The sequence below is a fragment of the Microcaecilia unicolor genome, unplaced genomic scaffold (genome assembly GCF_901765095.1).
Source record: "Microcaecilia unicolor unplaced genomic scaffold, aMicUni1.1, whole genome shotgun sequence".
NCBI lineage: Eukaryota > Metazoa > Chordata > Amphibia > Gymnophiona > Siphonopidae > Microcaecilia > Microcaecilia unicolor.
In genome coordinates, this window is record NW_021963037.1 from 120,569 (window position 1) to 136,423 (window position 15,855).

Consider the following 15,855-nt stretch of genomic DNA (forward strand, 5'->3'; position numbering starts at 1 on the left):
GAATTTGGCACAACTCAGAATTTCTCAGACTTGGGACCCTCGACCAGGTTTAGGCAAAATATGGAAATGAATGGACCTTAGATCAAAAGTACATAAACACAGACTATGAATGTTCCTGAAAAACAGACTTGGTTGAGGCTCACCAAGAAGGCATGAATTAATTTTAATTTAATTGAAGCTTTATGTTGTGCCTTTTTGTGTACAAACCACTTCAAAATGGAATATAATTCCAGCACCTAATAAACTATGCTACCATCAGAGTACAATAAACATGAGAAAGTTTGAAAAACATTAACCAAACATATGATGCAGTGTTCCTAATTTCAAAACGTTCTGTTAGCAAAATACCACAGTGCATCAGTGGTTTACCAATCATCTGTCTTTCACAAAATTTGGGTTAATCTTCTAGATTAATGTACATATGTCATTTATGATAGCAAGTATCTCATGAACATTAATCGCTGAAATCAGAGTTAGGGACAGCAAGAGTTTATGGAAAGAGACAGCCGAGGGGCGTCATCAGCTATGTCTTGGTTTTGTCCTACGACAGTAAAAGCCTTGTTATCCAGCAAGTAGAAGAGGTAGTGCTGGCTAATCAAATATACCAGTTCTCTGGGAGCTCCCTGCTTTCATCTCTCTTCTCCCAGGCAGCAGGGAGGAGGAAGTAGACAATGCTGGTACAAACAGAATGGTGTCTGTACCCTAATTTAACCCTTTCCTTCTCATTCCCTTGCACTGAAGGTGTTGCCTGGAAAAAAATGCCAGTTACTTGAACTTTACATGTAGATAAATGTTGGTCAATGGAGCTTCTACTGAATTCACAAAATATCTACTATTACATGACTGATCAAAGTCTTGCACTTGATCATGCATGGCTTTTCACCCTTTTTGAAGTTTCTTTGAAAAATATGGAGTCTTTCCACATATTATAATATATATATATATATATATATATATATATATATATATATATATATATATATATCAAACATATAAATGGCAAGTGACCGACTCACTTGCAAATGCGCAGTAGAGACTTCCCTCTCTGTCCCGCCCCTGCGTCAAGACATGATGACGGAACAGAGAGGGAAACTGCGCTGAGGGAACCGCCGAGGTCGCTACCACTCCCCCCCCCGAGGTTGCCGCTACCGCTCCCCCCCCCCGGGGTCACCGCCGCACCTCCCCCCCCCGAGGTCGCCCCCGGACCCCCTCCACCCGGGGCGGGCCCTCTCTTCTCCATTGAACTTACAGCGCCAAAACCGAAGCAGGCAGATCAGCTCCCGTCGGCCTTCCTTCCCTGCCTGTGTCCTGCCCTCGCCGATGTTACATCACACGAGGGCGGGACACAGGCAGGGAAGGAAGGCCAATGGGAGGCGATCTGCCTGCTGCGGTTTCTGCGCTGTAAGTTCAATGGAGAAGAGAGTGTGCCCGGGTGGAGGGGGAGCGGCGGCGACCCTGGGGGGGGGGGGGGTTAGCGGTAGCGGCGACCTCGGTGGGGGAGGGGCGGCAGTGACCATGGGGGGGGGGGAAGGCAGGAGAAATGCTGGACATGGGGGGTCTCAGAAGGAGGGGGGCCTTGGAGCTGGGAGGGATGGACGGAGGGGAGCCTTGGAGCTGGCTGGGAGGGTGGGCCTTGGAGCTGGGAGGAAAGCAGGGAGGATGCTGGACATGGAGGTCAGAAGGAGGGGGGCCTTGGAGCTGGCTGGGAGGGAGGGAGGGAGGGAGGGAGGGGGGCCCTTGGAACTGGGAGGGAGGGCAGGGGGCCTTGGAGCTGGGAGGGGAGGGGGGCCTTGGAGCTGGGAGGGGCGGCGGGAGGGACGGGGGCCTTGGAGCTGGGAGGGAGGGACAGAGGGCCTTGGAGCTGGGAGGGAGGGAGTTACACATCAAAATAAAACATACCAATACTCGCTCGTTTTAACGGGCTTAACGGCTAGTATATATATATGTATACTACAACCCATAGTTTCACTAAGTAAACAGAATCAAAGCTGATACGTGAATGAATGCATATAATATTCTGTTTCTTATTAATATAGACAAAATGCATAAATGTGAGCACAATCCCTGCAATTCTATAAAGGTTCAAGGTTCAATTTATTTTTTATGTATCACAAATCAATATAAAAAATAAATCTAAGCGGTTAAATAAAACTATTAAAAAACTATTAAAAACTATTATAAAAAGGGACAAAGTAATACAGGAAAAACAAAGGTAAACAAGATTTAAAAACAAAAGGAATAAAAAATGTAATTAAAGAGCAATGATTAACATAAGAACATAAGAATAGCCATACTAGGTCAGACCAGTGATCCATCTAGCCCAGTATCCTGTTTCCAACAGTGGCCAAGCCAGGTCACAAGTACCTGACAGAAATCCAAATAATAGCAACATTCCATGCTACCGATCCCAGGCAAGCAGTAGCTTCCCCATGTTTACCATCAATAGCAGACTATGGACTTTTCCTCCAGGAACTTGTCCAAGCCTTTTTAAAACCCAGATACACTAACATACAAAGGGCAGGTTGGTGTGGAAAAACACATGAAGGTATGCTGTGACCAACCCATGTGAAATCACAGCAAGAATCAAAGACAAAAACAAGTTATAAGCTTGGATGTTACAGAATAAGGTCAGCTGCACATGTAACTTAATATAATAAGATAATAATTGATGCTAACTAGCAATAGTTGACACTAGGTAGTATTAATTGCTACTAATTAGTAGTTACAGGCTCAACTGACCTTAGTCAGTATTTTATCACATGTGTACAAAATCCTTAGCGCATTGGAAGGAATGCGGATCGGGGAGGGGCATAGGTGGGTCTAGGGCATGACCAGGACTTGCACGCACATGTTACAGTATACAAGCGGTTACACACCTACAGTGGGGGAAATAAGTATTTGATCCCTTGCTGATTTTGTAAGTTTGCCCACTGACAAAGACATGAGCAGCCCATAATTGAAGGGTAGGTTATTGGTAACAGTGAGAGATAGCACATCACAAATTAAATCCGGAAAATCACATTGTGGAAAGTATATGAATTTATTTGCATTCTGCAGAGGGAAATAAGTATTTGATCCCTCTGGCAAACAAGACCTAATACTTGGTGGCAAAACCCTTGTTGGCAAGCACAGCGGTCAGACGTCTTCTGTAGTTGATGATGAGGTTTGCACACATGTCAGGAGGAATTTTGGTCCACTCCTCTTTGCAGATCATCTCTAAATCATTAAGAGTTCTGGGCTGTCGCTTGGCAACTCGCAGCTTCAGCTCCCTCCATAAGTTTTCAATGGGATTAAGGTCTGGTGACTGGCTAGGCCACTCCATGACCCTAATGTGCTTCTTCCTGAGCCACTCCTTTGTTGCCTTGGCTGTATGTTTTGGGTCATTGTCGTGCTGGAAGACCCAGCCACGACCCATTTTTAAGGCCCTGGCGGAGGGAAGGAGGTTGTCACTCAGAATTGTACGGTACATGGCCCCATCCATTCTCCCATTGATGCGGTGAAGTAGTCCTGTGCCCTTAGCAGAGAAACACCCCCAAAACATAACATTTCCACCTCCATGCTTGACAGTGGGGACGGTGTTCTTTGGGTCATAGGCAGCATTTCTCTTCCTCCAAACACGGCGAGTTGAGTTCATGCCAAAGAGCTCAATTTTTGTCTCATCTGACCACAGCACCTTCTCCCAATCACTCTCGGCATCATCCAGGTGTTCACTGGCAAACTTCAGACGGGCCGTCACATGTGCCTTCCGGAGCAGGGGGACCTTGCGGGCACTGCAGGATTGCAATCCGTTATGTCGTAATGTGTTACCAATGGTTTTCGTGGTGACAGTGGTCCCAGCTGCCTTGAGATCATTGACAAGTTCCCCCCTTGTAGTTGTAGGCTGATTTCTAACCTTCCTCATGATCAAGGATACCCCACGAGGTGAGATTTTGCGTGGAGCCCCAGATCTTTGTCGATTGACAGTCATTTTGTACTTCTTCCATTTTCTTACTATGGCACCAACAGTTGTCTCCTTCTCGCCCAGCGTCTTACTGATGGTTTTGTAGCCCATTCCAGCCTTGTGCAGGTGTATGATCTTGTCCCTGACATCCTTAGACAGCTCCTTGCTCTTGGCCATTTTGTAGAGGTTAGAGTCTGACTGATTCACTGAGTCTGTGGACAGGTGTCTTTCATACAGGTGATCATTGCCGACAGCTGTCTGTCATGCAGGTAACGAGTTGATTTGGAGCATCTACCTGGTCTGTAGGGGCCAGATCTCTTACTGGTTGGTGGGGGATCAAATACTTATTTCCCTCTGCAGAATGCAAATAAATTCATATACTTTCCACAATGTGATTTTCCGGATTTAATTTGTGATGTGCTATCTCTCACTGTTACCAATAACCTACCCTTCAATTATGGGCTGCTCATGTCTTTGTCAGTGGGCAAACTTACAAAATCAGCAAGGGATCAAATACTTATTTCCCCCACTGTAACTGCCTAAATGGGCCTTTTACAAAGGTGCACTAGCGTTTTTAGTGCATGCTAAAAATAAGTGTGCGCTAAACGCTAGAAATGCCGATATAATCCTATGGGCGTCTCTAGCGTGTGCTAAAAATGCTACTGCTCTTTTGTAAAAGACCCCTTAAGTTAGGTGTGAGCCCTTACTCCAGTCTTTGAGCTTGCGTATATCCTCGTGCCTAAAGTCAGGTGCATAAATGCGGCCCTACGCTAGTATTCTAGAATGGTAGTTCCAAGCTGTTCTAGAATCAGTGTTTAGCATCCACATGTTTGGCACACAACTTTAGGCAACCTTTCTTGCATTTGCCTAATGTGTCATTCTTCCACTGAACTTTATAGGGATGAAAGAGCAGAGAACATACAGTTCAACATTCGATACGGTGACAGCGCACTTACGTTCACAGATGTTGGGGTCACGGATATCTTTCTCTGGGTTCTGGTAGTAAAAGGGTTTACACTGCTCACAGTTGCGTCCCATTGTATTATGCTGGCACTCATCACACACGCCACCGCTACTGTTTCCAGTTCCCATGTAAACAGCCAGATCAAAGTGGCATTTGGTAGCATGTTCATTACAGTTGCATTCTATAAGTGAACATCGGTGTGTTAATTCATCATAAATTGAGCCACTTGTGAACAAAAACCCTGCCTTACAGTAATGCCATATGCCATCTTTAATGCTTTGCTCTTTACTTCGTACTTACTTTTGCATGCGTTACTGCTGCGACCTTCAGCGGGTCTCCAAGGCAAGTCATGATAGAAGTCCATACACCGTTCACAATTCAGGCCTTCGGTGTTATGTCTGCACATACAATGGCCGTGCACCTTGAGGACAGGTGAAGTAACAGGGGCCAACCATTAACATGTGTTCATAGGACCAGGAAAAAGGCTGAACGCTAACAGGACAAGACTCAAGAACTAAAAACGACAACTATAAACATTTTCATTCATTTTCCAACGAAGATCATAGGATGCCATTTGTAAGCATTACATCAATCTTTCTCAATTTCAGATCAAATAGGCTGTAATGCTCCCTGTGAATAATGAATGGTCATGGTTTTTTAAAACGCTAAGCATACAAAAAGAGAAGTTCAAATCTCCCGTGAAGACAAAACAAAACACAAAAAAAGGCGGAAGACAACCCAAAACAGACCAAAAACAAGGGAGTTAGAGCGCCAGAAAAGTTTAATAGGACCCTACACGGTCCGTGTTTCGGCCAGCAGGCCTTCCTCAGGGGTCCTGAATCTGACGTTTACAGGTATTCCTCCAAGATATTCATGAAACAAAACTGCAATCTGGAGGGCGGCACAGCCTTTTCGTTCTCCAGCTAGTCCTGGAGAACGAAAAGGCTGTGCCGCCCTCCAAATTGTAGTTTTGTTTCATGAATATTTTTAAAACGCTCCCCCATGGTAGCCACATCAAGTGTTATGAAGTCCTTGCCAATCAAGGCACTACTCCCAGTTCTTATTAGAGCACCAGGAAGGCATTCACTGCTCCATATAAAGAAAAAGGGGCATAGTTATCAATGTGGGTTACCATCAACACATGTTATTTTACCACTAATATGTGCTATTTTAACACAGATCCCATTTTATTCATACGAGACCTAATAACCTGGATTGATAGTAAAATAACCTATCTTAATGGTTGCCCATGTTGATAACTCCTTCCCCTCCACCCTAAATATGGTATCAACAGGTAGAGAAAGGATTTGCGGAAGGAGATTTTGTTAAATAGTTACAACAATAATAAAAAGCACATAACTTAATTTCAAAAATTACAAACAAAGAAATATTAGCAGAACTTTAAACTAGGAATAAGCAGCTGTATGGCATCCCACACAGCTCAATTCAGCAGTCAGGCCCAGGGTAGCAGAAGAGGAGGCCATGGCTCGATGCACCACCACTCTCACTCTACTCTTGCAGGCATTAGTACAAGGGAATCATTGAAGCCACTTGGATCCTGTGCAAAATTCTACACAGCAGGGCTACACTGAGCAAATTCTGCATTATAAAATTCCCCTATCTTGTTTTATCAATTTTATTACTATTTTTATTTTTGATGGTATTAGGTTATGATATTACATTTGTTATGATTACTGTTAGTTTTTATTGAATCTATTAATACATTTTAGGTCTACTTGTTTGGTATTGCAATCTGCCTTGAATTAATTTGCTGGTTAAAGAGTATAAAAGTCAAATTTAATTAAACGTAGTTAAAATTTTAAAACCACCCACACTGGGAAAAAGTTTGCAAATATATTTTACCTGTGGACTTTGTACAGGTTCAAAAGTATGTGCATACTTCTTCTTTTTATTGTTCCATGTATTTTCTTCCTGTGTCCTAAACACGCCCCCTGGGAATGCCTTCTCTTACACCACATATACTTTTAACCACAGTGAGGAATGTGTGTAGGCAGCTCTGAAATTGCCCTCCCAGGCCTCTAACTATGGGTCTGTGTGCATGAACGTGTCAAACCATAAATGATTAATTTGATGCTCTACATCTTCATGTAATGGTGATAGCAACATTTTAATAAAGTAAGCAAAGCTACTGACTCTAGTCCTCACCAATAGTGGACCCATACTCGGGGACAGTTTGCATATTTGTAAAGACACTGTAAAAGTCTGTTTAGTTCTTTTTTTTTTTTGGTAAATATTTTTGAGAGAGTTTTGTTATTCACTGTTTTGGGTTTGGTTTGGCTTTCTAGGGTAATTTTGCAGAAACTTCCAGATCACACTATTTCTTTTGATGCGGAAATGAGCCATGCACTATAAGTTCTACTTGCTTTCAGTATTTTCCTTTTTTTTTGGTACTTTATGAAGTAAACTAGTAACGAAGGTCCGTTTCAAATCGCAATGAAACGGGCGCTAGCAAGGCTCCCCTCCGTCCCTTTGTGTCTCCGTGTGTCGCTGGCCCCCCTGCAGCCTCCGTGCAAGAGCTACAGTGCAGTACAACGTTGGAGCTGAGAATGTGCTCCGCCCTCAACGTCATAACGTTTGATGCGAGGGCGGGGCCCACAGACTGTGATTTTGTGTGGCTTCAGAGCTTCGAACTTACGAACCAGTGCAAATAGAATGTTGAGGGTGAGTTTTATATATATAGAAGATATTTTGGCTGATTCCACCTTTATACAAGTTTACACCGAGAAATCTGCCATGAACCAGCTTGTTCCATTCTGAGATGGCGAGACAGGGGTTTTCTTGCAACAGTCTCACTAACCTCAGAGAAGGGAGCCTGGAGGTTCAGGTTAAGTACTGGCCTTGAAAGAAGCAGGCTGAGGATGGAAAGGCTTAAAATGGTGTACTAGTGGAGGTGGTGTGGTGGAGGCCTTTATTATAAAAGAATTTACGAATGCCTGGAATACATAAGAAGGGCAGAGGGAGTGAAAAGGTTGAGAGGTAGTATAAAAGACATAAAGGGAGGGGGGAATGGTGTTGAATGGCACATGGTAATTTCTGGGTGTGTCTATCCAAAGTGGACAAATCTAAGCTAGGCTCATATTTCTATTGTTTACTACGTTACATTACTAAGATCTTATGACTTTTGAGTGCTGTGAAGTTTGTTTGTTTGTTTGTTTGCTTTTTAATTTAAAGGATGTTTTATTGAAAAAAAGTATAGAAAAACAATCATAAAGTTACAAAACATTCCGTTGTAACTAAGATACACAAACGACATCAGCGTAGAAGTAACAAACCTCAGTCAAGCATCAATGCTAACAATAACTCACAGTTTCTTGTATTTTAACCTCGTGCAACAGACTCCCTAGATTTCCCCCATACCATCCCCCGAGTGCTGTGACGTTTTTGCTCACCATCCCTTCAGCAGTGTCATCGCTGTAACCGTTCACAGGCGCACACTCGCTGGCATGCCCATAGCAGAAACAGTTGCCACGAACCACCATATCATAAATGGCATAGTAGTACTTCTCCTTGATTTCCAGTCTAGAATCCAGCAGGTCATCTCCCAAAGTATGCAGTTTTAGGAACTTAATCCTTAAGTTTGTGATTTTCAGTAGATCTTAAAAGAGGGAGGAGAGAAAAATACAGTGTGCGAAATGACTTATTCTGCTCCCTTTATTGAAGCTGAAGAAACCAAGATACTGCGTGGGATATCTGGATATTAGAGTTAAACACCTACTTCCCTAGAGTATTTACATCCTCCAAGTTAGTGCAAAACACTTTAAAAGATAAGCCTGCTCTGTATTACTCATTTTTGCATGCTATATAGTGCCAGAATCAATCCAAACACCTGCATTTAGAAATATTTTAAACGCCACGTTATACACTCACTGGTCAATATTCGGCCAATAGCGGTTAACGTTTTTTTAAATGCTGACTGCCATGGGCTGAATTAGGCCACCAATGTTCAGAGCCGACACCTATGCAAATGCCAGCACTGAATATCAGGGCTCTGGCTGTGCCAGAATGCAGGTAGCCAGGTGAGATATTCACCCCACTGCCTGGTTAGCCAACCGGGTAGTGAGATGAATACTGGGTAAGCTCATAAGCCCCTCCCCCACCCGTGGACCATTGCCATACCTCCCAAACTGATCTATCCCTTCCTGACCACCCCCCATCAAGAGAGTGCCCCCCCCCATTTTGATCCCTCTCCCCACTAAGCAAGGCCTAATCCAGACTCTCTCCACCCATCAGCAGGTCCCCTGGGCCTACGTTTTAACTCCCTAGTGGTCCAGGAGTCAACGGGCAGGAGTAATGCTCACTTACTCCTGTCCATCATGGGTCCTCCTGCAAAATGGCTGCTGCAATCTCTAGCAGCAGTCTCACGGTACTTGTTGGTACCACGAGACAGCCACTAGAGGTCATAGCACCCATTCTGCTGGGGGACCCGCGATGAGTAGGCGCGAGTGGGCATCACTCGTGCCCCATCAATCACCACCAGGGAATTGAAAAGTGGTGGTGGGGGGGGGGTCTATTGGGGGGGTCTTGGAGGGAGAGGGAGAGGGATCAGCTTCAGGCTGCAACCCCGCAGTTATGTGAGTGCTGGCACCTGCACAGCTAACCAGGCAAGCAGGACTGCTATTTATGTGGTCCTACATGTCTGGCTAGCTATGCAAGCCCCAGCACTGAACTGACTCCTACCGGCAGCCACATAATTCCTGGCTCTGTGTGCCTGATACGTCAGGGTGGGAAAACGCTCCCTTGGCAGGGAGAGACACACTATCCCCAAGGAAGCCATCCGAGCACCCCGCCTGACAAGCCCCCGCCGCAGACCTCCTTTTTCCGCAGCGGGATCACCTCTTTACCTTCTGCTGCTACAGCAGGAACCCTGCTTTCAGTGTGCTGTCCGACCATGACCATGGGAACTTAAAGGGGCCACACCTTGCACCATCAACGCGGGTCTCTGAAGAGCAGGCCATCCCCCTAACGGAAGAACAAGGCACTGCACACTCTATCACCCGGTGCCAACAAGCCCAAAGTTTGCCAAAGAGGGACCACAGTGCGCCTCAGCCTGTTTCTGAACCGTCTAAACTCTTTTTTTTTTTTGTGAGGAGGCTCCAGGCTCACCAGGCTAATCCAGGCAAGCAGCAGGGACCAGACACACCCGGCATACCCCAAAAGGTGGCACCGCTCTGCCTACCACCCCCTAGCTCCGTCCAGACCACCAGGCACGGAAACACCCCCAACTTCACAAACAATCCAAGAACTGGTGAGAAGCAGTCCACCGTCTGCTGGAGATAGAGATATACTGACAGACTAAGGGGCTGGCCATCCTATGTCACTGTATTTAGTACAGAAATCTCTCTCTACCTGCTGGTAGATGGACACAACCCACCAGTTTCTGGATTCATCTGCTGCAGAGGCTAAGGAAACATCTGATAAGCCCTAAATCTTTTACACCCCATAACCACACATTATAAAATTAGGGGACCTTTTACTAAAGAACAGTTAGCGCACAAGAAAAGGCTTACTGTAAAACACATTAAAGTGGTTTGTAGTAATTTCCCTGTTGTCCTGCACTAAGTGTGCGTTAACCATTTTTGTATCAGGGTATGCCATGGGCAAGACAGTGGGCATTCCTGTGCTATCCGGCTTGCATGTTCTGATTAGTGGGTACTAACCGCATAACTACTACTACTACTAAATCGTTTCTTCAGTGCTACTAGACATAAGCAGCGCCCTAGAGGGCTCACAATCTAAGCTTTTGTACCTGGGGCAATGGAGGGTTAAGTGACTTGCCCAGGAATCAGATCACAAGGAACTGCAGTGGGAATTGAACCCAGGTCACCAGGATCAAAGCCCACTGCATTAACCATTAGACCTCTCAACACGTTAATGCGGGAACACCTAGTGCCTCCTAAATAGGAGACAGTAAGTGCCCCCACATTAACCCCAACAGTTAATGTGTGTTCTAATGGCTACATTAACAAACAACCCACATATAGTTTTTAAAAAAGCTAAAACATGCTGTGTTGAATCTGTACTTCAGTGTGTTTGAAAATTTCATGTTAAAATGCACTAAGCCCAGATTCTAGCATATTTCAGTAAAAAAGGGCTCCTTTGTCATATTTGAAGACATGTAGTTCGAGAGCAGGTAAGTTCAAGGATGTGAAATATGAATACATATGGACAATTCCAAGGATGAACAGGGGAGCAGAACATCCAGCTACATCAGACTTCACAAAGACCACTCAATATTAAAGGGTTCACTTACTCTGAATCCTAGGGCTGTACGGATCTTCAATTCTAAAAGCAGGATCCAACACCCGAAAAATAACCTGAAGCAGACAATTCACCAAGGAATGACTGTATTAGTTGACATTCAAGAACAGGAATGCAAAGTGTTGTCTTAAGAAAGCATGCGGCAAAGCTGGCTGAGAGTTTTTCTAAAAAAGGAAACCAGAAAGGTCTCTAACCTCTCCTTCGGTGGAAGGTTCAATGTCAGAATATCGAGAATCACAGATTATGTCATCTACTTTTTTCATTGGTCCAGTGGAAATGCCTGGGAATGAGGTCTCACAGTCATAGGCGAAGTAACGATACGCTTGCCAGGTCTTTCCAAAATTGGACGATCTTTCGATCAACATTGCTGATGGACGGAAGGTCTAAAGAAGAATAGAATAGATTCTAATTTTCTGTCAAGTGAATGTATCCCAGTTCTATCAGCTTCATGCTTTTGGAAACAAAATAGGGTTCCTTCTATAATGGTGACTCATATCAAGGAAATACAATGATTTCTGTAGAACTGAGAAAGTCAGGTGTTATAGCTAAATGATGCCAAAATATCTTCTAAAGTTAAAAGCAAATACCACAAAAAAACAAGACACTCACCAAGAGATGTCACACATCACAACAAATACAAGAAAATGTTGTCACAACTGAGAACACTTTTCATAATTTATTACTTATATGTTGAAGTGGTGTTTGTTTTAGATGTTGTTCTTGCCTGTTGTTAAGGGTTTACTGTACTGTTGTGGATGCCTTAAGCAGATGTTTCAAGAAAGAGGGCTTACAAAAGAAGCAATGATTTGCCAACTGCTATGTGGAGGGATTTGGGTTTGATTCTCAGCTTAGGTCTTATCGTTTATTAAAATCTTTTATTCCACCTGGCTATAAGTGATCACGGTGGTTTACAAAATATAAATTAAAATTGAAAAGAACGCGATAGTTCTTAGGATAAACCTAATCCATACATAAATCTAATAGCCTAACTCACACAGGCATAAAAAAATAAAAAATAAATAAATGAAAAATGTCTCACAGACAGCATGCTTAGTTTCCCCTTCCCTGAAACACGAGGTAAGCCAAACACTTGAATAAAAAAATATGTTTTTCCCCTTTTTAAAAAGTTGGGCAAAGATTCTATTTCACAAATAGCTGGAATCTGATTCCAAAGAGTAGAAGCTAACCAGAAAAATGCACTTTCCAGAGTAGACACTCATCATGCTTATGTTAGAGCTGGGATATCTAATCTATGTTGAGATAGTGACCTTAAAGTTCTTGGAGTGTAAGGAATAGTCAACAGGTCAGCTGGGACTGAGGATACTGGGAGGGGGGGGGGAGAGAGGAGGGAGAAGGAGCTGTGATCAGGGCTGAATTTAGGATCAAGGGTTGTAGGACTCTGGAAGATGCTCTAGTGTGTGGCCCCCAGCCCAGGACTGTCACTGCAGGGAACAGACTAAAGTTATGGGCTGAATTTAGGACCAGTGGATGCAGGATTCCAGAAAACAAACACTGCTGTATGGTCCCCAGTCCAGGACCGTCACTGCAAGAACTAGACCAGTGTTCCCAAACCTGGTCCTGGAGGCACGCCAGGCAGTCAGGTTTTTAGAATACCCACAATAAATATTCAAGAGAGAGATCAGCATGCACTGCCTCCACTGAATGCAAATCTATCTCATAAATATTCATTGTGGATATCCTGAAAACCTGACTGGCTGGGGTGCCTCCAGGACCAGGTTTGGGAACCATTGGAATAGACTAACGTTATGGGCTGAATTTAGGACCAAGGGCTGTAGGATTCCAGAAGTCGCTCTGGTACGTGGCCCCCAGCTTAGGACTGTCACTGTAGGGACCAGACTAAAGTTATGGGCTGAATTTAGAAACAATAGTTGCAGGATTCTGGAAGAAGTTCTGGTGTGTGGTCCCCATCTCAGGACTGTCACTGCAGGGAACAGACTAAAGTTATGGGCTGAATTTAGGACCAGTGGATGCAGGATTCCAGAAAACAAACACTGCTGTGTGGTCCCCAGTCCAGGACCGTCACTGCAAGAACTAGACCAGTGTTCCCAAACCTGGTCCTGGAGGCACACCAGGCAGTCAGGTTTTTAGAATACCCACAATAAATATTCAAGAGAGAGATCAGCATGCACTGCCTCCACTGAATGCAAATCTATCTCATAAATATTCATTGTGGATATCCTGAAAACCTGACTGGCTGGGGTGCCTCCAGGACCAGGTTTGGGAACCATTGGACTAGACTAACGTTATGGGCTGAATTTAGGACCAAGGGCTGTAGGATTCCAGAAGTCGCTCTGGTACGTGGCCCCCAGCTTAGGACTGTCACTGTAGGGACCAGACTAAAGTTATGGGCTGAATTTAGAAACAATAGTTGCAGGATTCTGGAAGAAGTTCTGGTGTGTGGTCCCCAGCTCAGGACTGTCACTGCAGGGAACAGACTAAAGTTATGGGCTGAATTTAGAAACAATAGTTGCAGGATTCTGGAAGACGTTCTGGTGTGTGGTCCCCAGCTCAGGACCGTCACTGCAAGGACGAGACTAAAGTTGGGAGAAGATGAGAAATAAAGGGGAGAAATATCCTGGGATAGTAGTGAACAAAGACTCATGGGATCCGATCCCTGTCCTGTGCCAGAAGGAGGGAAATGCCAGGTTATTAAAAAGCAATAATTACTAAATATTACATGCTTAAGGTCCGTAAAACTGTCTCTGAGCAATTCATAACTGCCATTTCCAGACAGCTGTTTATACAGGAAACAAAGACACACTGTGTACAGATGTTCTTTCTTCCTGAGGATCACAGATTGCCAAGTGTGTATTGAATAATGCAAAATACACTACAAAAGCCGACTTGTTCAAATATCATATTTTTTTTACATCCTACTTTTCTTAAGATGAACACCGAAAAGACTTTGAATGCCTTTCATTGTTTCAAAGCCTAGCTGTGAAATTCAGTGTAAAAGTGAGTGTGTGTGAAGTTCTTAATTTCTAGACATTTTATGATCCTTTTGGGATGATACATTTCATGTATTTATTTATTTTTATTTTTGTTACTTTTGTACCCCGCGCTTTCCCACTCATGGCAGGCTCAATGCGGCTTACATGGCGCAATGAAGGGTTAAGTGACTTGCCCAGAGTCACAAGGAGCTGCCTGTGCCTGAAGTGGGAACTGAACTCAGTTCCTCAGTTCCCCAGGACCAAAGTCCTCCACCCTAACCCAGTGGCGTAGCCAGAAGTCAATTTTTGGGTGGGCCAACAGGTTGGATGGGTGGGCACTAGACAGTGGTTTGCTGGTAAATGTTTAACAACAGGCTCTCTCCCTGGTCCACCTCTGCGCCCCCCCCCCCCCCCGGTCCACCTCCCCTCAAAATTGCAGAGCTGGCTATAGCCGGGGAGAGAGCCTGGGGGTGGAGGCAATGCATTACTCTCTCCAGGAAATAAAATTAAATGATCCCAGGTGCCAATCTAATTCATGTTTAATGTGGGATAAAATGCCATAAATAAGTAAATAAATATAAACTTTTAATGTTGAGCACCTGATTCTCAAAGTGGACATATTCCAAACACTATAATGAAAATAAAATGATTTTTTTTCTACCTTTGTTGTCTGGTGACTTTGTTTTTCTGATCATGCTGGCCCAGTATCCGATTCTGCTGCTAAAAGTCCTCTTAACTCCATTTCCAGGGCTTCCTTTCCATTTATTTCTTTCCTTTCCTCCTTTCTTCTTCATTTCTGCTCCTCCGCAGACTTGACTGTCCAGTGGATCCAGCTTCTGCCTGTTTTCTCCATCCATGTGCAGTTTTTCTCCTCTCTTCTTTTCCCTTCATATCATCTCCTTCCTCTCTCTTCCCTCCCCTCCATCCATGTCCAGAATTTCTTCTTTCTCCACTCCATCCATGTGCATCTCCTTCCTTCACGTCCATCCCATCTCCTCCACCCACCCATGTCCAGCAACCCTCCTCTCTCCCCTGCCCTCCCCTCCATGTCCAGCAATTTCTCCTCTCTCCCTGGGCCCTGTCCTCCCATCCATGGCCATCGATGCTCCTCTCTCCCCTTTGACCATCTCCCTCTCATTCCCTTTCCAGCACTCCTAGTCCCCCCTCTGTCTCTCCCTTACCCAGTCTCCTAAATTCCTCCCCCCATCTTTCACCCACTTCATTAGTCCCCCATTCTCCATACTCTGTACTCACCACCCCTCCCAATCCCATCCTTCCCTCTGCTCACCAACAATAAAGAAGTTAGAACGACAACGTGGACGCAGGCAGCAGCTCACAGGTTTGCTTCCTGTGATTTGAGTGAAGGCGACGGCTGCGCGGGGGAGTAGAAAAAGATTTTCTAAATGGCTTCCAGTTCCTTCCCTCCTTCTCTAGTCGCAGCGGCGAACTGGCGCGGGCGCCCAGTAAAAGCATAAAGCAGCCAGGCTCTTCGACTCCGTCCGTCCTTCGCTTCCCTGCCTTCTCAGCGCGTCCCGCCCACCCGAAAGGAAATGACATCAGAGGAAGGCGGGACGCGCTGAGAAGGCAGGGAAGCGAAGGACGGACGGAGTCGAAGAGCCTGGCTGCTTTATGCTTTTACTGGTGCCGCCCGTGCCAGTTCGCCGCTGCGAGTCTGGAGCGATCAGATGAGCCAGAGCGGGTACTGTTTCTGCTGCAATGTG

At 44.9% G+C, this 15,855-nt stretch overlaps 1 protein-coding gene across 1 annotated transcript in view; it reads right to left on the reverse strand.

Moving 5' to 3' along the window:
• The window catches only part of LAMB1 (laminin subunit beta 1), a gene marked incomplete at its 3' end in the record, with an annotated part of 109,454 nt that overhangs the window by 67,314 nt on the left and 26,285 nt on the right, over positions 1–15,855 (reverse strand). Inside the window, 5 exon segments of the mRNA XM_030188622.1 lie at positions 4,897–5,085; positions 5,205–5,325; positions 8,315–8,520; positions 11,176–11,239; positions 11,378–11,566. Of these exon segments, the coding sequence (XP_030044482.1) occupies positions 4,897–5,085; positions 5,205–5,325; positions 8,315–8,520; positions 11,176–11,239; positions 11,378–11,566 (769 nt within the window).